This window comes from Parastagonospora nodorum (assembly GCF_000146915.1).
Source record: "Parastagonospora nodorum SN15 chromosome Unknown scaffold_23, whole genome shotgun sequence".
In the NCBI taxonomy this organism is placed as follows: domain Eukaryota; kingdom Fungi; phylum Ascomycota; class Dothideomycetes; order Pleosporales; family Phaeosphaeriaceae; genus Parastagonospora; species Parastagonospora nodorum.
The window spans coordinates 482,477-506,026 of record NW_001884571.1 but is presented as its reverse complement, the minus strand read 5'-3'; the positions used below and the strand labels follow the sequence as shown (position 1 = coordinate 506,026).

The 23,550-nt window shown below is 54.1% G+C and overlaps 12 protein-coding genes across 12 annotated transcripts; 9 read left to right on the top strand and 3 right to left on the bottom strand.

Annotated features, from left to right (window-relative positions):
• The first annotated feature begins 240 nt into the window (after window positions 1-240).
• Window positions 241-2,074, top strand: SNOG_12763 (hypothetical protein). Its single transcript, XM_001802930.1, has 2 exons — window positions 241-1,181; window positions 1,374-2,074. Exons 1-2 carry the CDS (start codon window positions 328-330, stop codon window positions 1,906-1,908), a joined length of 1,389 nt encoding a protein of 462 aa, XP_001802982.1. The 5' UTR covers window positions 241-327; the 3' UTR covers window positions 1,909-2,074.
• A 448-nt stretch (window positions 2,075-2,522) lies between these two features.
• On the top strand, window positions 2,523-4,379 carry SNOG_12762 (hypothetical protein; the record flags this gene model as incomplete). The annotated part of the gene is given in 3 exon segments (XM_001802929.1): window positions 2,523-3,538; window positions 3,646-3,848; window positions 3,868-4,379. 3 exon segments carry the CDS (start codon window positions 2,523-2,525, stop codon window positions 4,377-4,379), a joined length of 1,731 nt encoding a protein of 576 aa, XP_001802981.1.
• Window positions 4,380-4,950: 571 nt separating this feature from the next.
• On the top strand, window positions 4,951-6,954 carry SNOG_12761 (hypothetical protein; the record flags this gene model as incomplete). Its single annotated transcript, XM_001802928.1, has 2 exons — window positions 4,951-5,126; window positions 5,189-6,954. The coding sequence occupies 2 exons, from the start codon at window positions 4,951-4,953 to the stop codon at window positions 6,882-6,884; spliced, it is 1,872 nt and encodes a 623-aa protein (XP_001802980.1). The 3' UTR covers window positions 6,885-6,954.
• Window positions 6,955-7,131: 177 nt separating this feature from the next.
• Window positions 7,132-7,963, top strand: SNOG_12760 (hypothetical protein; the record flags this gene model as incomplete). The annotated part of the gene is made up of 2 exons (XM_001802927.1): window positions 7,132-7,303; window positions 7,476-7,963. The coding sequence occupies 2 exons, from the start codon at window positions 7,132-7,134 to the stop codon at window positions 7,961-7,963; spliced, it is 660 nt and encodes a 219-aa protein (XP_001802979.1).
• Window positions 7,964-8,073: 110 nt separating this feature from the next.
• Window positions 8,074-8,577, bottom strand: SNOG_12758 (hypothetical protein; the record flags this gene model as incomplete). Its single annotated transcript, XM_001802926.1, has 1 exon — window positions 8,074-8,577. One exon carries the CDS (start codon window positions 8,575-8,577, stop codon window positions 8,074-8,076), a length of 504 nt encoding a protein of 167 aa, XP_001802978.1.
• A 340-nt stretch (window positions 8,578-8,917) lies between these two features.
• Window positions 8,918-11,137, bottom strand: SNOG_12757 (hypothetical protein; the record flags this gene model as incomplete). Its single annotated transcript, XM_001802925.1, has 3 exons — window positions 8,918-9,247; window positions 9,302-10,880; window positions 10,929-11,137. The coding sequence occupies 3 exons, from the start codon at window positions 11,135-11,137 to the stop codon at window positions 8,918-8,920; spliced, it is 2,118 nt and encodes a 705-aa protein (XP_001802977.1).
• A 354-nt stretch (window positions 11,138-11,491) lies between these two features.
• Window positions 11,492-12,318, top strand: SNOG_12756 (hypothetical protein; the record flags this gene model as incomplete). Its single annotated transcript, XM_001802924.1, has 3 exons — window positions 11,492-12,030; window positions 12,053-12,187; window positions 12,240-12,318. The coding sequence occupies 3 exons, from the start codon at window positions 11,492-11,494 to the stop codon at window positions 12,316-12,318; spliced, it is 753 nt and encodes a 250-aa protein (XP_001802976.1).
• Window positions 12,319-12,529: 211 nt separating this feature from the next.
• Window positions 12,530-12,874, bottom strand: SNOG_12755 (hypothetical protein; the record flags this gene model as incomplete). The annotated part of the gene is made up of 1 exon (XM_001802923.1): window positions 12,530-12,874. The coding sequence occupies one exon, from the start codon at window positions 12,872-12,874 to the stop codon at window positions 12,530-12,532; it is 345 nt and encodes a 114-aa protein (XP_001802975.1).
• A 3,729-nt stretch (window positions 12,875-16,603) lies between these two features.
• Window positions 16,604-19,724, top strand: SNOG_12754 (hypothetical protein; the record flags this gene model as incomplete). Its single annotated transcript, XM_001802922.1, has 5 exons — window positions 16,604-17,160; window positions 17,301-17,967; window positions 18,022-18,447; window positions 18,481-19,072; window positions 19,123-19,724. 5 exons carry the CDS (start codon window positions 16,604-16,606, stop codon window positions 19,722-19,724), a joined length of 2,844 nt encoding a protein of 947 aa, XP_001802974.1.
• Window positions 19,725-20,872: 1,148 nt separating this feature from the next.
• Window positions 20,873-21,054, top strand: SNOG_12753 (hypothetical protein; the record flags this gene model as incomplete). The annotated part of the gene is made up of 2 exons (XM_001802921.1): window positions 20,873-20,884; window positions 20,968-21,054. 2 exons carry the CDS (start codon window positions 20,873-20,875, stop codon window positions 21,052-21,054), a joined length of 99 nt encoding a protein of 32 aa, XP_001802973.1.
• Window positions 21,055-21,124: 70 nt separating this feature from the next.
• SNOG_12752 (hypothetical protein) lies at window positions 21,125-22,061 on the top strand (the record flags this gene model as incomplete). The annotated part of the gene is made up of 2 exons (XM_001802920.1): window positions 21,125-21,700; window positions 21,735-22,061. 2 exons carry the CDS (start codon window positions 21,125-21,127, stop codon window positions 22,059-22,061), a joined length of 903 nt encoding a protein of 300 aa, XP_001802972.1.
• A 1,118-nt stretch (window positions 22,062-23,179) lies between these two features.
• On the top strand, window positions 23,180-23,485 carry SNOG_12751 (hypothetical protein; the record flags this gene model as incomplete). The annotated part of the gene is made up of 2 exons (XM_001802919.1): window positions 23,180-23,292; window positions 23,350-23,485. 2 exons carry the CDS (start codon window positions 23,180-23,182, stop codon window positions 23,483-23,485), a joined length of 249 nt encoding a protein of 82 aa, XP_001802971.1.
• Window positions 23,486-23,550: the final 65 nt, after the last annotated feature.

The following is a 23,550-nucleotide window of genomic DNA, read 5'->3' as shown; positions in this document are numbered from 1 at the left end:
CATTCTTCAGGTAGCGCTCTATGGCTCATCTTGCGTACCAGCGCACGTCGATTGATGCATCGAAATTCCGCATTTTGAACGCGCAATAAACAAAGGAAGCGATAAGTGGAGATTAATGTGCTTCGAGCTGGAGAGTGTAGCTATCACGTGACTCCAAGCTAGTTTCGCGTGCGGTCTCCAATAGCGCAATGATAACATTTGGCGGCGCGTCACCACTTGATCTCCCAGCACCGCGCCAACTCCCCCGCGGATCCTCGCCACAACACGCTCGCTCAATCGCGCCCGACGCGACATTGAATCATTGCCTATCGATAATTATTTGCAACCATGCCGCGACCAAAGAGGACCAAGATCACGTCAGCGACCACGCGTGTCTCGAAGCACGCCCCGCGCACCGAAGTCGCAAAACCTGCCGCCACGAAGCTCTCGAAAGCGAAACAAAATGCAAAAACCTTCAGCGATGATAGCGACGGTCTCGTTGTCAAGTCCAAGACGACGCGCTCAACACGAGGACAGCCTTTGGGAAAGACTCATGAGCCTGTTGTGGAGGCGGACCTGGAAATGACTGGCGCGCTCCCAGTTGCAGAAGGCAGTCCAGCTGAAACGCCCAAGGATCGCACACCGGCATCAAAGGCGTCAAAGAGAACACGAGGCACGAGATTGTCAGGTAGACAGATATTGTCTTCGACAGCAAAGTCAGCATCAACGCGCTCGCCGGTCGAAGTCGCGCAAGAGGAGGCGGCCCAGGAAGGGGATACAAGCGGCTTCGGAGACTTGACATTCTCCTCATTTGGCTCAGAATCACCATTACATGGAACACGCCCACCATCCGCGATGAAAGTGGGCGCGACACCAGCGCATGAGGCCTCCATCTTAGCTTTGACGAACTTTAAGAGACGAGCCAGGCAACCAAGCTTACTGCGTATGGTACAGCAGACCACCGATGTGGAAGACAACGATCAAAGTGGGCTCGACGACACAGACAACTTTGACTTTGACGACTTCCTCCCACATGCAGAGTCAACGCCACTGAACGTGAGGAAACCCGTGGCAGAGGACGACGCACGAAATGACAGTGGCACGCAAATATCCAGCTCTGGTTCTCGAGGTGTCAAGCGGAAGCTGACGCCCGTTGTCCAGGTGCCACGGTCTTCCCCTCCATGCGATCCGCCGTCTGGCGCGTATGTCGAGTCTTCAAGACCCCCTTCTCCAAGTTTACCAGAGATCCAGCCAACACGTGAAGAAATTGTCGCACAAACCCAAGATGAGCCAGAACCTCTTAGCGACACCTACGCATCGCCCATGTCGAGCAGTCCTGTTCGCGAGGTTGCAACACCCCCTCAATCTCCAGTTCAACCACGTACACGTGGCAGAGGTCGACCGTCTAAGAAAGCTCCCACGTATGCGGAGTCCGAGGGCGAGGAGACGGAGGCACCGAAGAAGGCCAAGAGGACCGCCAAGTCAAAAGCGCAACAAAAGATATCTACTGCACAGCTCAAGGTTCTCCTGCCTCGACGGAGGAACCGCAATCTGCGCGACCGTGACGAGTTCGATATTGACTCATCTGAAGCTACACCAATCGATTCGGAGCAGGACGAGCTGCAAATGCCAAATCCACGCGCTCGTCAAAGAGGCAGCGCAAAGGTCGCGTCTCCAAAAGCTGCTAAGAAGAATGCTCGTGGGACGAAAGCCACGGCTTCCAGGCAAAGCAAGACATATAGCCGTAGGATATCATCGGACAAGGAGAATGACGCCAGAAACGACGGCGATGAGGAGCCGACAGAGGCCTCTGTGGCCGAGCATTCGGAAAAGCTGCTTGCTATCAAGAAGAAGTTTGAGGAAGTCGATGCGTTTGAGCTTGACTTTGAGACTGGGGATGTGACGACAAGCTCAAGCCCGTTTCGGTGATGGGTCTTCTGATTTCGGCGTTTGCAAAGTATGCTATGATTTATGATTGTCTGTGCATTTCTGTATACCCGTAGGGCGTTCTCACGGCGGTTCTTTGCTAGCATGGCTGTAAAACACGTAGCGATGCTCCAAATAGCGATGAAGGAGAATCGATGTCAACTTCTGAATGATTTCCGTGGGGCCAACTGTTCATGTCGTTATCCCGAGGGCGGTGCCGCCATGCGGCGGGTCTAGCCGTTATCTGTCCTTATCGCTGGTCACAACTATGCGGAGAATGGGCCTCACACGGCGAACAAAACAACGTTTGCATAGAGTGCAAACGTAAGAAATGCTACATTGAGGCTCTCATGAGCCGGGGCGTTACGTTTCTGATCGGAAGTATGGCATGTACAAGCTTGGGGGTGCACGGCCTTTATTCGACTGAAGCAGTCGCGTTACGTAGCTTCCCCAGCTTCGAACACCGACCACGCCTCCACCAAACAACTCTCCTTTCCCCTTACCTTGGCCCCAACTACCATGCCATTGTGATACTGTGCCATGCGTGTACCCGTCAGCTGCACTCTTTTGGCGTATGCAGTTCCAGCTCCACTTGCTCCGCCTGGTGCGCGCATGCCATGAACCCCACCAATAGCGCCTCGTTGTCGTCGTCCAAGAGCAACTCGACATTGCGCCCTCGGACGCGGAGACTGATCTCGGTGGAAGACGACATATACTCAACAGAGCATAGCGACGATGCTGCAAGCAGAAGCGGGTCACGAATCACCTCGAGGGACGGATCGCCTGCGCGGAGGTCCAACCCTGGGGCCAGCACCAAGTCGCGCCTCAACGTGACTTCAGAGCCGTCCTCTTCGTTTACGACATCTACGACCGTACAGAACCCGAAAGGGTCTCGAAACCCAAATCCACTGTCTGGGCTATTCGGCAACTCATGGTCCACTCTACAAGGCATAGCAGCGAACGTCATTGGAAATGAGGGCACCCAGGGAGAGTCGGGCAGCACACGCAGGCGGAAACCTACTCATGGACGTCGCACCTCTGTCAGTGCACCGCCACCCAAACAATGGGGTCCGGCAGGCGCACCCTCCCAAGTTGGCGCTGGTACCCACGAGGAAAGAGAGAACATGGTCAGAGCGATGAAGCGCAAGGACCTCCTCAACGCCACTGAGGGGCTTGTGCCAGACTCTGTTGGTCGTATAAAGCGAAGAAACTCAGACGAGCGATTGAGCGCATCCGCACCTCCCGGGGAAAACGAGGACCGAGACGCCCTGGTGTACATCCACAAAGTACGACCGCAGGATACAATGGCTGGACTCAGTATCAAGTACAACTGCGATCAAGCTGTGCTACGCAAATCGAACCGCATGTGGCCGAACGATAGCGTGCAGACGAAGAAGATCGTAGTGCTGCCAGTCGACGCTTGTGGTGTCAAGGGCCGCCCAGCACAGGGGCCTGATGCTTTGCCTGAAGAGGATCTTCTCCTTGGTGAGTATGGTGAGGATTCTAGCCGCAAATCACCGCAGCCGGACACAAATGGTCTCCCAAGCGGCTGGAGCACACCAAGAAAGAAAGACATGGAAAGCAACTCTGTTGCTTCGTCCAACCCAGACGAACCACCTTGGAAGCACGACTCGTGGGTGCTACTGCCCAACGAGAAGAGACCTACCCAAATTGGCCGCATGCCCCGAAGAGCACTCGGCTTCTTTCCTCCAGCACGGCGGAAGTCCATCGCTTACTCAGACGCATCTACGCCCCGAGCATCCGTCGATCTGCCCCGCTCGTCCACATCTACAAACCCCGTGACCAGCTCACCATCCCGGCCAACACGAGCGCGTGCATCGAGCACCCTCTCTTCCGTATCTACACACAGTCGCCAAAGAAATACATCAGGGAATGGCTGGGGGTTGCATGGGCCGGGTGGTGTGGGCACACTAGGGAGGAATGTGCGAAGTCCAGGGCCAGCACAAGATGGTCTGAATAAGAAGTTTGCTCAGTACCTCCCGAGCATGGCACCGCCACCCGGACAAGAGTATTTCACGCCATGGGCAGCAAGTCTACTAGACCAAGAATCTGGCGTGTCGCATCAGTATGGCGGCTCAGGGGCGCCGACACCTGTCAACGGTGTAGATTTACAAGAGATAGGAGGCGCGATAGAGGGCTGGATGAGGAAAGTTGGGTCACAAGCTCAGAAGATGCTCACCGAACCAGGCACGCCTGGTCAAGGCAAGAGGTCCGCCGTACCTGTTCTTGGAGCTGTTGGTGGCGACTTGGGAGATCTCATTGAGCTTCAGGATGATGCATTTGAGATTGGCGATGACGAGAGGGACCGAGGCAGAGCACGGAACGACGATCTCCTTGCTCTGACAGAACAGAGATCGAACTCAATCGGACAACAGTACCAGTCTTCCAGACCGGATTTCAATCTTGTCTTGACAGATCGAAGGCGGAAAGGCGATAGTAGCAAGAAGGATTGATAGAATATGGACCGAGCGGAGCATGGCGTTTGGGTATGCATGCGAAACAGCATAGCACTGGAAAGTTTATAGAAAGTTTAGTCAAGTTCATAGCGTTGTGGCCTAGTTTGCCTGCAGAACCACTTGTATATATCTGCAATATGACTTTTGGCCAAAAGTTGCAGTTTGCTCTGATGCGACCGATGTACTTGGAAGCTTAAGCGCATTAAGCCTTCCACCGTGCGCATCACCACGACTCCTGCCAATCTTGCAGCCGTTCCTTGTCGCACAGCCGACGCGGAGTTCATCACTGCATTTTGCTCATGACATGCAATCCCTCACACGAGCAAACCTACCAATTTCGCCGCTTCGTAGGTGCGCCCGCTTCCCATCGGCACACGCCCCAAACCCGCTCCGACCTCATCAACCTCGAATTGGCAGGTGGCTCACAATCTCTACACAATCACCACCTGCCTCTCGCCTCCTACCCTCCCACAAACACACAAACCACATGGGCGGAGGTACTAAATTCCCACTGTCAACAGCAAGCATGCACCGCGCGCCTGCCGCCATGGAGACCAAGCCCGTCAAAATGGAGACCCGCACGCCAAGAGATCCCAACACGCTGAGCAATTACCACAATTATGTGACGCGGCACACGAGTTTGGATTTTGAGATTGAGTTTGAGAGGAAGAGGTTGGTGGGGAGTGTGGTGTTGAGGATGGAGAGTTTGACAGATGCGGAGGTGGATGTTGTGTTGGATTCGAGGTGTGTATCTGCTTTCTTTCTACCAATATGAATCATTGCAGGCAGGGCTGATGTGGCGATAGCTTTCTCGATGTCTCCGCCATCAAAGTCGATCGCCAGAGCGCTGAGTTCAGCATTGGAGAGCGCATCGAGCCGTATGGCAGTCCATTGACGATCAAGCTTCCCGCGGCTGTGCCCAAGGGCAAGACGGTGGAGATTGAACTTACTGTTGCAACGACAGAGAAGTGCACAGCGCTGCAGTGGATGGAGCCGGCGCAGACGTCGAACAAGAAACATCCTTATATGTTCAGTCAGTGTCAGGCTAATCATGCGCGGTCTGTGTTTCCGTGCCAGGACACGCCAGATGTTAAGTCGACTTTCAGCTTTGCGCTGCGCTCCCCACTTCCGGTTTTGGCTTCTGGTTTGCCTACTGGGGCGAGCAAGTATCAGCCGGCAAAGAAGGATGGTGCGTCGGGAACTCTCAAGTACACCTTTGAACAGCCGGTTGCGATTACGTCTTACCTCATGGCGGTTGCTTCGGGTGACCTGGCCTGTGCGTCGATTGGGCCACGCAGCACTGTATGGTCTGGGCCTGAAGAGCTTCTGGAGTGTCAGCAAGAGCTTGAGGGCGAGATCGAGCCTTTCATGAAGGCTATTGAGTCGATCGTCAAGCCTACCTACCAGTGGACACAGTACAACGTGCTCATCCTACCTCCGTCGTTTCCCTACGGTGGTATGGAGAACCCTGTCTGGACGTACGCGACACCCTCCATCATCTCTGGAGACAAGCAAAACATCGATGTCATTGCACACGAACTGTCTCACTCGTGGTCAGGTAACTTGGTTAGTGCAGCTAGTTGGGAGCACTTCTGGCTGAACGAGGGCTGGACTACCTATCTTGAGCGACGCATCCAGGGTGTTTTGCATGGCGAATCACACCGTCACTTTTCCGCCATTATCGGCTGGAAGGCGCTCGAAGAGAGCATCGAGCGCTATGGGGCGGATCACGACTTCACCAAACTCGTCATTGATCTCAAGGGCAAAGACCCAGATGATGCGTTCTCTAGCATCCCTTACGAGAAGGGCTTCCATGCGCTCTACCAGTTTGAGCTCCTTCTCGGCAAGGACAAGTGGGACAACTTCATCCCGCACTACTTCGAGACTTTCAAGTTCAAGTCCATTGACTCGTATGACTTCAAGGCGTGCCTCATTGACTTCTTTGCCAAGGACACCGAGGCCAACAAGAAGCTCGCAGAGTTTGACTGGGACAAGCTCTTCTACGCTCCTGGATACCCACCAAAGCCCGACTTTGACCAGACCATGGTGAAGAGCTGTTACAAGCTTGCGGACAAATGGCAGTACCTCATCACCAACAACTCCTCCAGCGACTTCAAGCCCCACCACTCCGACGTCGCTGATTGGGTATCAAACCAATCCGTCGTCTTTCTCGAGAAAGTCCAATCCTTTGCAGAAAAATTCAGCGCCGAGCAAATCCATCTCCTCGGCCACACATACGGCTATGACAAGACGCAGAACATCGAGGTCTTGTCAAGGTATCTGTCTGCTGGACTCATGGCCAAGGCACCCGAGACGTATCAGCCTTCAGCAGAGTTGCTAGGACGTATTGGGCGCATGAAGTTTGTTAGGCCGATGTATAGGCTCTTGGAGAAGGCGGATAGGAAACTTGCGGTGGAGACGTTTGAGAAGAACAAGGACTTTTACCATCCGATTTGTAGATCGATGGTGGAGAAGGACTTGTTTGGTGATGAGAAGAAATAGTGTGTAGAAAGACTGTACCCAGCAAAAAGCGCGAAGTATAAATAAATCAAGACATCGAAACTCACAAACGCCCATCACAACGACCACTTTCTCCATCCTCGTCACGACATGTCTCGTCTCGAGTCCTCTAACCCCACCGGCTTACCCTTTCCAGCCATCCCCGCCCTCCACACTCTTTAGCCCCTCATTCAACCGCGCCCTAGGCCTAGAACCTTACATCATTTAACCACCTCCCCATCCCGCCAAAATGTCTCCCAAACGCCAATTCTTCTCCCTAAACCTCGATTCCGCCGCCGAACATCCCGCTACCGATGACCAATCCAGCCTCGTAACGCAGCGCCACACAGACTTCTCCACCATCACCAAGCCCTTCGAAAGGACTGTGAACCGCGCCGTCGACGATATTGTGAAAGACACGGGCAAGAAGGTTGACAGCGTAGAGGGGAACGTACATTACACGTCCAACTCATCGTCGTCCAATTCCTCAACGGGCGCCTCCAACCTCAACGTCAAATCCAACTCCACACGCCGCTACCTCGAGCGCCGCTACGACACATCCGACCTCTAAAATGGCCGCACCCCTCCGCATAGCAATCGGCTGCGACGACGCCGGCGTAAGCTACAAGAATGCCATCATCAAGGACCTGAAAGAATCTGCACTGGTGTCGGACGTCACAGACGTTGGCGTCCCCGCCTCCACCGACAAGACTGCATACCCGCACGTCGCCGTGTCCGCCGCCAAGCTCGTCGCGGAGGGGAAAGCTGACCGCGCAATTCTGATCTGCGGCACGGGTCTGGGTGTGGCTATTAGTGCGAACAAAGTACCGGGCATCAGGGCTGTGACGGCGCATGACAGCTTCAGTGTCGAAAGGGCCGTGCTCAGCAATGATGCGCAGGTGCTGTGTATGGGCGAGAGGGTGGTGGGGATCGAGCTTGCGAGGCGGTTGGTGAAGGAGTGGTTGGGGTATCGGTTTGACAAGGGGAGCGCGAGTGCGAAGAAGGTTGAGGCGATTATGGAGCATGAGAAGAATAACTTTGCTGGATTGGCTAAAGACCTAGAGGGGGCGAAGGGGTGCTAGAGAGACTGGTCGTAGTTGGGAATTTACATAATCTTTCAAGCATATGAATCCCTGGTTGATCTTGAGAATTCGTCATGTTTTCACTCTCCGTTCTTTGCTCTTGCATCCCTCTACGTCCCCCACTCCCAAATGTCCTTCCTCCATCCCTCTGTCAACCCCTCATCCGCCCCATACTTCTCCTGCCACTCCGTAAACCCACCTTTCAACACCAGCACCTTTTGTTCCTTCCCACTGCCCACCCCTTCCCCCTCATCCTTCTTCCCAACATCCCCCATATCAATCAACCTCTCTCTCTCCCTCAAATACCTCAACGCGGCACTCGGCCCCCTCTGCTGACTCAATGCGCAGTGAAAGACCACCACCTCCTTATCCTTCATCGTGCGAATCAGTTCTGGGGTTTTGTAGTCGAGTTCGGCGCTGGGGAGCCATGTGGAGCCGCGGATGTGCCCGCCTATGTGGTCGGAGTCGCGGACATCGACGACTGCGATGTTTGGGGGCAGGGCGGTGGAGGGATTGGAGGGGTTGGAGGGGTTTGGTGTCTGTGTGGATTTGATGCGCGCAGCGAGGTCTTCGCGCGAGATGTATTCGAGGTTTGCGAGGGTGAGGTTGGACATTTTGGAGTGGTGGTGCGGAGATGTGCTGGAGAGCAGGAGACGACGTCTGGGACCTGCGAGTGAGGAAATGTGTAGTCGAGGGAGCATGCGCGAGTATGTCGCAGCTGAGCTTTGTTTGGAGGGGCAGGCAAGTGTAGTGGGGCACGCGTGGGGGGCGCCACGCGAAAGCACGTGTTTTGACCGGCGCCATGGACATGCAATAGTAACTATCATTTCATATCCTAACACGTCCTTTCTTACACTACATTTCCAGCTCTTATCATGCGCCGCCGCGGTATCACTGATCCCTAACAAGGTATAGTACAATCATGCCAATGCCAAAAACGCCATATGTGCCACTTCAGTCGTGCTTTGCGCCGTTTCCATTACCGCCCAAGAGGCCCTCCTTCTCGCCGAGGTTGATGAATCCCCTGTTGAATGACCGCCGGCTCCTGCTCTTGCCCATGAGCACGATTGCGGTGAAGAAACCAACTACCATGCCCAGGCTAAGGAATGGGTGGGTAGTCACGAATGCACTCGTCGAGACGAAGAACCGGGTAAATGCACTCCTAGTGTATTTGGGCGCAAGTTTTGGCGAAGGGACGGCTACCTTGCCCAGAGTTTCGAGAATTGAGGCGCGTGATGGCTTGATTTGTTCGCCTGAGCTGGTCAGGTCCCAGTAGCGGTGGCGCTGTTATAGATGTTAGTCCTGCGATAGAAGAAACTGAAGTTGGCGTTTACTTACATCTTCTTCGTTGATGATGATTCGTTCGCCATCCTTGACATCAATGCCATATGTGCTCTTGATCCAGCGTCCCCACATGACACCATCGACCCATGCGAAGCCAACTTGAGTCTTCAGGAGCTGTTCTGTGTCGATTCGGATCTGCTTCGCGTCTCTGAGAGCTCGCTCGTCATTCTTGTCGGTCGCCTCTTCGATGCGCATTTTTTTGGCATCACGAAGTTCTTGACGCTCGGCCTGGAACGCAGCTTCGCGCTTGTCTAGCCACTCGAGCGCGGCGTTCTTCAGCTCACGCTTGGATCGAGTGAATTCGTCGGCGCGTTCCCTTGTCAATACCGCAAGCACCACCATCTTGCCATCCATGATCTCCTTGGCATTCGAGGAGGTGAGTTCGGGAACAAGCGGGAGCCAGACCGTCTTCATCCAGGTGGTAATCTTCTTGGTGTCACGCATCTCCTTGGGTGTGATTGGTGGGTAGTACGAGGGCTTCCCGTCGCGCGAAACTATTAAACGTGGGAACGTCGATATCTTGAAGCGCTTGGCAAGCTCTGCGTCATTCGTCTTCACCAGCTTCCCCTTTCCAACAATGCTTAGGGGAAGTCTCTCCAGAGCCTGGAAGTCCTCGCTGGTGGTCGCGTGATCGTAGAAAAATGTGAAAATGACCTCCTCAGTCTCCTCCATCTTCTTGAAGTCCTCAGCATCTACCTCTTGCACGCCAGCACGAACAGCAGCAACCTTCTCAGCATAGCTCATCAAGTCGCCGATCCCCCGCAGACCATCGTACTCTACGCGCGCATTACCCTGGAAGAGCAGCATGGTTGGATATCCGCGGACACCTGCCTCTTTACATAGCCTCTTCTGCTCGTCACAGTTGACTTCGCCTATGTTCAAGTTTCCACGCATCTGACGCGCCAGGTTCTTCCAGTTGGGAGCAAGGGCCTGACAGTGATGGCACCATGGTGCGTAGAATTTGACAAACCATGGCTCCATGGAGTCGGTGACGAGCTTGGGGAAGTTCTCGGCGGTAAGGATTTGCACCTCGCCGTCCAGGTTTGCCTTGGTGGTTGGCGTCGCCTTCGCAGGCTTGGCAGCTTTGGTCGGAGTGCTCTTCGCAGCGGACACGGCGGCCTTGTTGTCTTCGGTATCCACCTTTGCCTTCTCTTTGACCACGTCCTCAGTATCTGGGCCAGCCTCGACCGACTTCGCGCCAGGCTTGGGTAGCTTGGGGCCGCCCTCCTTGCGGGTCCCTGGACGGATGGATTCGAGGAGCCCTTCTATCCACTTGCTCAAATGGCCCATATCCTTGGCGCCAACCTCCTGCTGCACCAGCTTGCCATCTGTGAAGAAGAACAGCGACGGATAGCTCGCTACATTGTGGGCGACGCAAGCATCGCCAAATGCCTGACAGTCGACTTTCGCAAACTTGAAGTCGTAGTATCGCGTAAAGGAATTGAGCGAGTCGCCCTCGCTTTCGTCTTTGGAGGTGATGGGCTTCGAGGTGTAGTAGAACTCGTACGCGGTCTGGTAGGTCGGCTTGAAGTGCATGCAGTGGGGGCAGCTTGGTGAGAAGAATTCGACGAGCCTGTGTATTTGTCAGATGCGAGGGTGCAGACGACTCCAATCAACCCACCAGTTTCCCTTGGCGATCTCCGTGTCGAGGTTATGTTGTGTCAGCTCTATCATGGGCGGCACAGTCTGGCCGTTGAATATGGTGTCGGGCTGCTTCTCCTCCCAGTCGTCGTCGGCGGCCTTGGCCTTTGCCTTTGGAGCGGTCGTCTCAATTGCAAGGGCAGTAGTAAGCGTTGCCAGCGACAGGAGGGTGTAGAATATGGAGCGCATCGCGGCGGCGGCGGCGGCGGCGGCGGGCTGCCAAGTGGTGGCAGCGGTGCGCGAGTGACAATACTACTGCTGTATTATAAAGCCCCGGTAAGATGGGTAAGGGTTGTTAGTCGGTAGTCGGCCCTCGAGCGATGGCGGCGTGTCACAGGCGGCGTGGACGGCGTCAGAGGGGTTGTCGCTGCCAGGGGACAGAGTTCCAAAAGAGGCGTGCTTGCCAAAGGGACCGCGATGCCCGAGTGACAGGGATCATCTCCGCAGCGCTTGGCAGGCGCAACCGCATCGCCAACCGTTGACGGCATCGATAATCCATTTGCCCATTGAGTCCGCCACACCACGCGCACACGACCACCCACCATGAGAGCAGCTGCACGGCTCTTCGCCAGCGTCAAGCCCGGCCAGTTCCTCGAGGCCGGCGCCCCCACGGGTCTGACAGGCCTCCTCACACACCCGTCACCGCGCTCGACCCTGCTGCACCACTACACCTCGACCCTCGACAAGCTCAAGCAGATCCCCGAGTCGTCCGTCTACCGCCAGTCCACCGAAGCCCTCACCAAGCACCGCCTCGCCATTGTCGAACAGTCCAAGCCCGCAGGATGGGAGGAGTGGGAGGACAAGATCAAGGCGCAGATGGAAAAAGACCCAGGTCTTGTGAAGCTCATCAAGCACACAAGCGGCGGCGCGACTCTGGTCCTCCCAAGGGTCCAGGAAGTCGATGAGCGCTCAACCATGGCAGAGTGGGACGGAGAGGTCGTGCAGTCATTTCCAGAGGGCATCCGCTCTGCAAAGGAGCGTCTGCCCCACGCCAAGAAAATGAAGGGCGACGTCAACTACAGCCCCGAGCGAGTCTTCTCGCAAGTCAAGTTTGACCCGGAGCCGCAGTACACCACTGATGCGTATGTTTCGGAAATTGCAAAGACTGAAGGGCCAAGCTGACATGGTGCACAGGATATCTGATCTGGAGAGCAAGCTGGGAGCTGGTCTGATCGAAGAGGTCATCCAGGTCGCTGAGGGCGAGCACAAGTTGGTCGATGATATGATCAAGAGCAAGGTGTGAGTATTCTTGATGCTTTCAAGAACATGAGTCTATACTGACCTAGCACAGCTGGGAGCCACTCGAGGAATCTGCACCAGAAGGCCAGTGGTCATACTTTGAGCGCAACACACACACAGGTACTACTTAGAAGCTATGGGCTGATTGATGCTTTTGTTGGCCGTGTATATAGCAGAAAATCAACCCGTGTACTACCATTGCAACCTCTGTGCCTTTGCTTCCATTTTTGCTCGTTGACTATGCCCTCAACCTTTCAACTCGTCCTCCGATGATCCCAGTCTAGAATCTTTGAACCGCATGCTGTTTGTTTCACAGTACCTGGTCCTCCCTCTACTTCCCTCCTATTCCCCCTGCTTCTCCTCCCTCCCCTCCTTCTCCAACGCCTCCCTCCTCAACATATTCCTCTTCCCCAACACCCTCAGCGTGTTCTGCCGTTCAATCTCGCTCATCTCCCCCCAGTTGCTGATGCGCGATAGCGTGCCGTCCTTGTTGACCACCAACGGGCCCATGTGGTCTAGTTTGACGGTACTGCTGCCGCCGGACATGTCGAGTCTGGTTGTGTCGGATTCGTCCGAGGGGCTGGGGAGTGGGAGAGGTCTTGTTTGCTCTTGTGAGGTGTTGGAGGGGTTTTGCTGTGATTCATTCTTGGGTTTTGGCTGGTTTGGTTGATCTGCTGAAGAAGACATTCTGCGGAAAGTGGATGGTGATTTTTTGAGGTTGAAGGAAGTTGTGGTAAATCGAGTACGAAGAAGGAATTTCCTTTGGATAGTTGCAAATCTGGTCATTGACTTCATGGATGTTTACGTGGCTTGCAACTCAGAGGGTGTCTGCCTTTAGAAATTATGATGATGTTCTAGCCTACTTTTGTGAGGCTTCTAGAAAGCTCGACGGTCTGCGCCCAGCGCACCACCACGATATTTGTGAGTACGCAGGGCCACGCTTCTTCATCGATTGACGTCTTCAGCATTCGCTGGAACAAACTACAGCCGTCTTGAAAGCGGAGCGCATGTCCGCCTGTACTTCACGACCGTCGGACATGCGCACCCCGACTCTCCGACGCGCGGAACTTCGAAAAAATAAAATTGAACGCTCTTGCGATACATCCCACGGAACACGAAACCTTATCTACTCTTACTCAGATACAGGTCATTTCGTCGCGCCGATTATTCATACTACAAGGACGAAGGGAGCTCGACGCGCCGAGGCCGAAGTACGAGAGAAGAGAGCCCGTTACTGCGTCCACAGATGAAGATCGGCACGTGCCGTGCAGTCATTGGATGCATGTAAGCGTGCCGTCCGGTGAGACATCCAAATGGCTCGCTACACAAAGGCATGGACTGAGTGTGTGCGCACATCGCGTTCCTGTCACGACTCACGTGAGAAGTGGATTCGCAAGACCCTGTCGCATCTCAAAACCAACGTCGAGCAGGCTCTGACGTTGCAAGCAACAGCATGCACAAAACTCCATTTGCGGCGTCATCTCCGGCCTCGTCACGAGTCACTCCAACTCGAAACCCGACAGGCGGAGCTACTCACCCGCCTAACTTCGGCCAGCATGTGCAGACAACCAGGTCAGGCAAAGTTTCACCAGCCATCCCAGCTCGTACCTCTGCGCCGGGAGGATAATCACTGTCAGCGCCTCACCGACTTTCAGCCTCGAGGCCAGCGTGGCGCAACCACGCTGGCAATACGTGACCCCGAGTTTCAAACGGAATATGTACGTGTTTGGATGCCCAGGCAGGCAGGCAGGTGTAGCGGGCGCGAAAGCTGCACGACATTTCCCGTCTCCTCGCCGTTGTTCCCTGCCTGGGACGTTGCAGGATCAGGCTGTAGTAAAAGAGGGGCCACACACTGCGTTGCCGAAATCTATCAGTCAGCCCCAGTGCTCCCGCGTCGTGTGGGACTGAGCTTATTCTGACATCTCTCAAGATCTCTCAGCACTGCTCGTCACATCTCCGCAGATTCACATGCAGAACACATGCAGGGCAAGTGGGCAGCGCCAGTGGCATCCAACAGTCTTGTCAGCCACTTGGAAACACCTTCATCTCCTGGCGTCTCGGGCGGACAAACGGGAAGATGAGGTGCCTGCATCTGCGCAGCCATGCGTGATTAGGACGAGGAAACACGTGGGGGCCGGATCTGCTCTTTTCCATCGTCATTATTCACAACTTGCCAACCAGGACCAACACGCAGACAACGGCAGGGCGAAGAATTCCCTATCGCACCAAAGCGGCAATATCGCCGGCGACGCCTCGTCGTCGCATGCGGCAGCATCGGCCGTATCTAGGCGCAGCGATTGATTTACTAGAGACTGCCAAGCCGCGACAAATGCAACGTGAACAACGAACTTGAGCAAAAAGCTTCTGGATGATGTGACCTCAGTCGTGCTCGGCCCAGGGTAAGAACACCGGATGTGTCACATCCTGCTGTCGAGTGACGAGTCAGCCGCGGCGCTCGGCATGCCACTTTTAGCATGCTCACGATCAGCTTGCCAGCACGCAAGCTCACTGGCCGGCGCTGAATTCAACATTCAGCAAACCCTGGGCGGCATAGCGTAGATTGCGTAACTAGCTCAACATTCGAACAGCCTGCGAGACGTGTTAGCGCTCCATGTCAACTTGCAGCAGCAGCTGTTTCGCTCGGGGATCAAGGTGCTGGCGCTGCTTCTGTGCATCATTCTGGAAGAGCAGTTTCAAGGACCAGTGGCTTCAAAATTCAATCGAGGGTTGCACAAGCCGAGATCTTTGCCGGCCCATGCAGGGGTCCTTGCCTAACAGGCCGCATTAGGCGGCGATACGTCACGCACATTGAGAACTTTTCGCTCAACATCCGCACGCTCTCGGCGGCTGAGACAGCACGAACGCTCGAATGTCTCAAAGCATCCCATAGCACCAACAATGCGCAATCTGGAGTACCAGCCGCAGAAGGATAGCCGAAGTTTTATGAAGAAGAAGCAAAACGCGGGCGTTCACCGGAAGCTTTCACGTCTTTGATGGGAACCGGAGTTAGCACACCACCCTGGTAAGGTTTACAAGCCACAGCCGCCAGCACAACTCGAAGCTCGGCCTCGCTCGGGACTGGGCTCGGGTGAGTTGCTGTCACTCGCTGGGACTCCGATCCGATGCGATGGCATGCTGTTTGGGGCAAGGCGTGGCCGGGCATCGTGGGCGTTGTGCAGCATTGGCATGGGTAATGAAGAGAGAGATGATGGTAGGAGTATTGTGTAAGGATATCTGTTCGACAGCTCGTACGGAGGGACGCACGAAACGCTGTAGAGGCGTCAGTCTGATGGGAGGATACAAGCTGAACAATGCACGACTCAGGTCCGCGCAACAGGCGCGTACTTGATAATAATATCATGTGTTTGAACACCCAAGATATGTGTGCAGGCGGTCGGGCGCCTATTGTGCATCATTGTGCTAGCGACCCTCTGTCGTCACTGCGACCGAGCATCTTCTCATGGCACCAACGGCTTCGATACTACTAGCATGCCGGAGGACCTTTGAAAACTCAGTACTTATCACGTGCCCGGACCATCTCCCACGTCCCGGGGTCGCTCTTTCCTAAACTTGCCAATCCTGTCAGTTGTAGCAGGCCCCGACGCCATTGGCACGACAGATCTCGCGACTGAAAATCTCTAGCCGTTTCCGCCTCCCCTCCCATTTCCCACTCACCTTTCACATCCGACACAGGATTAATTCTCAACTTATCCTTCCCAGCCTCCGGCAAGCTCCGGCGATAAGCAGTGCGGAAATCAGGTTACAGCGCGGAATCCGCTCGCGAGCATCTCGCTCAAATTTTCCGCCGAGCTCTGCCTAGCAAGCTCTTCCAGGTACTCGTTTGCGCTCACTGCACCCGTCTTCCCAACTGCACCTTTCGGCTCTCTTCCGTGGTCAAGTATCCTGCAACTGTTCCTGGAAGCCTTGCGTTTCGACGACTCCACTTGGACTATCCGCACTTATCGGTTGAGCCTCAAGGGTGAGTGGGCCGCCGATCCATAACGCCCTTGTCACTCGCGCGGCACGCGAAGCGCCAGACAAACTCCTCCAGTAGCGCAAGACAAGATTCCTCACCACTACACATTTCTCAGCAGGACCCATCGCTTGCCACACTACACCACACCATCCCTCTTGCCCTCTCCGCGAACTTGTGGGAACCTCAACTCCACTTGGGTAACCAGCCGCGCATCGACTGCCCATCACCAGCCTACCCCCACGGCTCCACAAAGCTTCTCGTCGACACGCGCTCCAGACGTGTTACTGTCGTTGCTTGTGTCTCCCCTCGGCACACCAGCAGCTGTCACGACCACCAGCCGGACCTGAGCTACAACGGATGAGGACACCACCAACAACACCCATTGGTCGCGCATTCATCGACATTTCCCAACCCACCATCCCCGCCACATCTGCTTGAGAATGGATCATGGAGACCGCTTCCGCCAGCCTGGTGGCATGCCACAGTACCAGTCGCTGAACCAGCAGTCCTATAACGGCGCGCAGAACCAGCTGCCAGTACTACCGCCGCTCCACAATGCTGCGCCGTATGCACCCATGTCGTACGGCGGCCACAATAGCAACCCTCAGACGCCTCACACGCCTGTAACCTCTGCGCCCAATGGCAGTGCCAGCATGGCTCACCCGCCGCTGCGGCCTCTCCAGCCCTCGCCGTCCTCGTACATGCCCATGTCGTCCGCGTACTCGCAGGCCCCGCCTCTGTCTACGGCAGGCGCCCACTCCAACTCACACCAACTCGCGCCGACGCAAGGAATGGGTCTGACGCACCCGTCCTTATATCCTCACCCTCCAGTGCTTGCAAACCAGGAGCCCGAGCCGCTGCATGTTGTTGGACAGCAGGGACGACGCGGTGTTCTGCCTACGCATCCTGGCCGGCCCGCTCCTGCGGCGGGCAAGACACCCACAAATGCAACCAAGAACGCCGAGGGTAAATATGAGTGCCCGCATTGTAACAAAACGTATTTGCACTTGAAGCACCTGAAGCGCCATCTACTCCGCCGTAAGTCAAATGTCTCATGTACCATGGTCTCGCGCTAACGCTTCCAGATACCGGCGAGCGTCCTTATTCTTGCCATCTTTGCAAAGACACTTTCAGCAGGAGTGACATCCTGAAGCGCCATTTCCAAAAGTGCTCGATCCGGAGGGGTAACCCTACTGGTGCGAATCACCTGCAGCACGCGCAGAACCACCTCAAGAACAGGCAGCCCACCGGTCCAGAGCAAAACTCGTATCTGCATAACATGCCCAACACCTCCATGCCATACTCAGATGGCGGTTATTCAATGGGTATGCCGCAGATGCCGCCTGTAGGACCTAATGGTTTCAACGACAGCTTGCCTTCCATCGCAAACCACCAATCCATGTCAGCGCGCACTTCGCGGTCAAACAGCCTGATACGGCCCGCCAGCGGCATGGACAACGAGAACAGGCGCAGCATGTCTCAGCTCGAGTTCCAGAACCGCGGTCTGAATTTCAACGACTTTCGGCCGGATGGCTTGTCCAATGACTACGCGGCACAACAGAACCAGAACGCGTCTGCCGTGAACGGCGGTAACAACCACTACAACTACGAGCATCCTGCGGCTGCAGCTGCTAACAACGCCATGTCGAACAACGGAATGCCGGTCAAGACAGAGGGCGCGGACGCGAGCAACTATGGGGTTCAGTCGTTGCCCAACGTAGAGGGCTTGTCTAATGGACAAGACAGCTCGCTGTGGCGGAATGGTACGTTCAATGAAGCCTCGCATCTTATGACTTCCAGTACGGCAGGTGGCCCATACCAAAAACAATCTCCTTCGGTTCTGACCGGCCCCTTCTAGACATCAGATGATACACCAAATGATACATTGTTGGGGCTATTCTCGCCCACTCCCGGTTTTGTCGACCCATCTTCCGCCGTTGACAACTGGTTCCTTGATCGGCCTATGACCAACCCCCTGCAGCAAAAGACGGAGTCGCTTGTGGCCTTTTGCTTTCCGAACGCGGCATCTTTGACTCCTGGCTCGAAAGAGGCGGATGCCTACAACATGCTTAGAGGATGCTTGGCGGGTGATAATGTGAGGGCATTTTTACATGAATATCGACACTACCACGCCCATTGGCCCCTGGTCCACGCGCCAACTTTCGACCCGCTTACCGCCACTCTTGGTTTGGTTTTGGCCATGTGCTGCATCGGTGCTGTTTACTCGGACAGGGTTGATGCAAAGGATGTCCGCTGGCTGATGGACATTGTCCGCGCAGCTGTTGTGAGATCCAGTCAAATTTGCAAACTATCCCAGGCTGAGCAGCATACCGGTGACCTTTTCCAATTGACTCCTGCACACATTGAAGAATTGCAATCTCTTATGTTACTCCACGCTATATTCCTTTGGCACGGATCTCAGAAACAACGGCAGCAAGTTCGCGAAGAATTCGGCACGATTGCCAGCATCGCCCGTCGTGCTGGCTTGCTACGTCCTCTACCACGTGGACACCCGAACTCGAGCGCACTGCACCAGCCAGGACCAGTAACTGGAGATGAAGTCAACACGTGGAATTGGGCAACATGGATCGAAAATGAGAAGCGCACACGACTGATGTGCGACATTCTCCTGCTTGACGCCTGCTCGACTATATTTTTTAACACCCAGCCACAATTCGACGTGCACGACTTCAAGATTCCATTACCGGCAGACGATGCGGCCTGGGAAGCAAGAACTGCTGAGGACTGTGCCAGTGCACTAGGCCTGAGAGGGCAGGCAGCGCAGATAAACAACGTGTCAGGCAGCCGGCGAGCAAAGCAGTTGGGTATTGAGGAAGCATTGCAAGTCCTGTATGGAGCCGGACATGGCCGATTCCCTGAGCGGGCGACCAACGTGTTCGGGAAATTCAGTACGTGATCCCAGCACTATGCTTGCAACGTCATACTAATCTCCTTCTAGTACTCATCCATGCTCTCCACAACCAGATCTACAACACCCAGCGACAGCTCCTCAGTCGAGGTTCCGTAAGCGGCACAAGCACACCGCCTGACGGATCTGCAACCCCACCAAAAGCCATCAACGAGCAAGCACAGCAGCTACTCCGATCTACGTTCAATGCCCTCGATTCATGGAAGAAGATCTGGGACACCGATCTGGCTATTCAGTTTCCAAACAACCAGCCACGAACCGGTTTTTGCAGGGACGGTGTTCATTACTATTTCCTTGCTCAGATTTTCCTTCGCAATTCTCGACCTCAGGAATGGGCTGCGCCTGCAGACCTTCGTTGCAGACAGGTCTTCCATTTGCTTAAACAAATCCGAAATTACGTTGCTTCTGATTCCGCTCAGAAAGGCATTGACGTGGGGTCAATCAATACTGTCGCTGACGACTATGCGCTGGCCGACCTTACCCTCAACATGCGGCGTCTCTTCACGCCTATACAAGACGAGCCTGCTTCTGCAACACCAGATCCACAATACGTTCCACCCCGATATCCAAACCCTGCGCCCCTCGCATCAAGATCCACGAACAGCGCTCGAAACAAATATCCCGATCAATGAGCCTCGGCTCCCGCAACCCCAACACTGTATCATTGGTGTACCATTACGAAACGACGTTATACATATCATCATCTCGAATAACTAAATCAACCATCACAATCATCAAGGATGATTTGCTCAGCAATCACGTGGTTTTGCTGAGCTTTGCATTTTCATCGGAGTTCTAAGGGCTGATTTTGGGTGACATTTCTATTAACATCACGAAAACTCCGGCGGACACATTACGATTCCCCTTCAGAATACTCAGAAAAAGCATTAGACATGTTTCCGTACAGTACGGGCGTTTGCCTGGTGCAAGCAAATCACGGCCACAACATCACCAATAGAAGAAGCTAGCATAGGACAGCATGAGGATTTCAATCGGTTGTCTCCCGCGAGACAACGCAGATTAGATTGTTTGGACGGATTTTGTGTGTCACCTTCGGTGTAAATCTTCCTTCCGGTCAGCATTGCCCTCACATGCATGGAGCCTTTGCTTGTGCGATGTAGATAGAATCAGTGCATTACGTGCGAGCCATGTATTTTCGTAGCATCCCTCTTATGAAAAGTTCAAATATACGTTTTACAAACACCTCACTCGTCGTTTCATAGCATTTGCATGTGTAAGCCAAGCTCTTCAAGGGCAGAAGGGGTGATCTTTCCGCGCTGACAGTCCTCGTTAGTAAGGTTTGTCAGTCCTTCCGCCTTCCATGCGCAATCGTGTCTCACTAACTGTGAGTAGTTTTTCTATCGGCCAAGACTTTGCGGGCAGAGATTGATACTAGCACTATGTACCGAAGTGGTTCGGCAATTTTCACCTGATCTATCTGTCCCAAAGTATGACCAACGTCAAATAAGACACCAAACTTGAATCTCGAACGGTCGAATCTCTTTAGGTAACTGAATAAGGGCGAGGCTGAGATGCCCTAACCGAATGACATGGCGGGAGGTGACAACTTCTCTGCGTGTAAACAGTTCACTGTTTAACAATGCCTATCTGTACGGATATTCCGGATCCCCTCAGTCCACCTCCTTCGTTGCCCGTCCGACACGCTTTGGTTGGTACACCCCGCTTTCAACCATAAGAACAATGGTTTTCTATTGAACGAAAATGCTGGATCAGCCTATCAAGGTCATGGAAGCTGGACACGCTACATAATCATGATAATATGCCCAGTTGGGTAAGTCGTGGCTCTGCATCACGAAAGCATCCGAGCACCTTATCAGGCTCTAACAAGGGCTTCCGATTGCGGACAATGGGCAGCATGGTTTGCTTTTGAACATCAAGGAGCACTTGGGCCAGTTTATGACTACCGACTTTTCGCTGGGGGCAGACAAGCGATACGAATGAACTCAGACACCGAAACCTACCATGAAAGCGAATTTTCAACGTCGCACAGATAACGAAGGTCGCAGTCACCATGCCAATATCTCTGCCTCGGCCTCGCTTGCCATCTCTAGGGTCTAGGAGGCCCTTGCAGCGAAGTGTAACACCGGATTCCTCTTCAATCAGACCTCATCCAGCGTATGCGACCAAGAGCTTGCCTTTCTCTTTCGGATCGAAGCCTCGTACTTACAAGCCGAAGAGATGTCCACTGTCTCTATCATCAAGCCCTCGGTCCACGTCGACATCTTTCTCAGCAACTGGAGTCCCATCATCAAACCCTGAGACCACCCACGATGAAACACAACTGCTGGACCTTGTCGCCCCCGTGCGAACATGCAGCGAATCAACCAAGAGCTCATCCAGATCTTCTGCCCCAAGAGCCACCACAATCGTTATCGAACCATCCCACAGTCTGCGAGCCATGCAATCCGTAGGATCAGACACCAGCCCCACCGGCAGCAACTGCACCTGGCGCAGTTCAGATCGCTATCTAAACCACAGTCAACTGTCCATCGTCGATCCGGAAGTCTACAAGCCCACCGGAAGCCCAGCCTGGCTCGTGGAGGAACTCAACACCCGCCTTCCACCAATGCGCAAGCCTTCACTGCAAGTCACAAACTGGAACGAAACTGACTGGGAACGAGCCCATCTACGGCCCTTCTGCCGAAGATCTTGCGGACCTTATTGAGCGCGAGAGAGAGTGGGACAAGGAGCAGCAGCGGCCGAAGCCGTGGCGCCCGCTCCGGCGCTTTGCGAGCTTGAAGAAGGAATTGGCGGGTGGAATTAAGCAGACCATTAGTTTGGGGAAGAAGAAGGGGTTTGAACCGAGGGTGCAGCCGGTTAGGACGCTGAGTGAGAAACAGGTTGAGAGGCCGCGGGGCGTGATGAGGTCGAATACGATTGGCGCAGCGTATGTGCGGAGGTGGTCGATTCAACGGCAGAAGAATAGTGAGGAGGGGCGCGAGACCTGAGTGCTCGAATAATAGGTCCCTGAAGGTATATAGGTCCTTGGTTCAGCTGTGGGTATCAATAACTTCAAATGCTCTAATTATAGGCCTCTGAGGGTATGCAGGACCATGGCTTAGTTGTAGGTGTGCGATGGCAATATTTGCCTCTGATGTCATGAGACATGGAAGTCCCGAAAGCCCTTGCTTTCTTTGATCTTTCTCCGCAGATCATCTTGGGACTATCAGTCTCGTTGACAGCGAGACCTGGACAGTTTTTTTCTTCGTAGAATCTGTCATAGGGAAATTTACAAAAGACACTGTCCATCATCGAAGCACCTTATTAAGTGATCCAGAAACCTTAGTAAAAGGGCGATATATCTCAAGTTTGCGAATTGGTGCTGCTACTCCGTCTGAGTCTTAGCACAGAGTGCGGCGCATCAATCTTAAACGATATTGGCCGCGCTTACAGCACGTGTGTATAGCGGATTGGAAGAGATCCGGACCGGGCGTGTCTCGACAATACAGAAGCACAATGGTACTCAGCTCTAATCCGGCAGACCCTTGTCAAATACGTGTATTTATTACTTGGGGTCAGCACTTCTTCGACGACGAAGGTTTGAGCTATGTTGTATAGACCGAGGAAGGCGAGTGTAAATCAAACCCCATAGGTGCCCCTCTCCTGACGATGATATTCAGGCAGTCCGGCAAGTGCAACCCTGATTGACCGGCCGCCGATTCTTAGTCCGCACATGAACAAAGTATGCGATCTGGTTCAGCGCTGGCGGACCGAGTGCAATGCTCACAAGAATTACACACCGTAAGACGATACTCCGATGCCAAATCGTGTTCTCGCGCTTAGAGGAGACGATTCGCGACCTTCAATTCAATTGATTGAGACCAAGGGTAAAAAAGGACGATATCTGGCCTTGAGCCATTGCTGGGGTTCTATTGAGAAACGGCCGCTACGAATGATATCGGGAAATCGCCAGATCCATCGAGGCGGCATCCCATTCGGAGATCTGCCTAAGGCGTTCAAGGACACCTTGCGATTTGCCCAAGGCGTTGGCATCAGACACGTTTAGATCGACGCATTATACATCATACAAGGCAATAGCCAGGATTGGCACTCCGAAGCAGTAAAGATGGGAGATGCGTACTACAACGCTGCTTTGGTTGTGGCCGCCTCGGGGGCGAAAGACTCAAGAGAAGGCCTCTTTGTCAACGAGCGTACCATTTCTACTGTCTTGCAATTACCGTATAAGGTGACTGGGGAATATAGAGGAGCATTTAATATGACGCAATTGCCAAATAGGACAAAGAAGATTGATCACCATCCAGCAGCTAGTCCCTTGACCGAAGAACCTGGACGCTTCGAGGGCGTTATCTCGCGCAACGTTTGGTCACATTTATGCCACATTGCATCTCTTGAATTTGCAACAACAGGATAAGCGTTTCATGGTTTCGATCGGTTGAAAGACTGGGCCTATTTGCTTGGAGAGTACACGACAAGGTC

Coding starts and splice junctions, on each gene's coding strand:
- SNOG_12763 (XM_001802930.1), top strand. CDS start 328: ATGCCGCGACCAAAGAGGACCAAGATCACGTCAGCGACCACGCGTGTC. Junction 1,182..1,373: donor TGCGATCCGCCGTCTGGCGC/GTATGTCGAGTC, acceptor TACACGTGGCAG/AGGTCGACCGTCTAAGAAAG.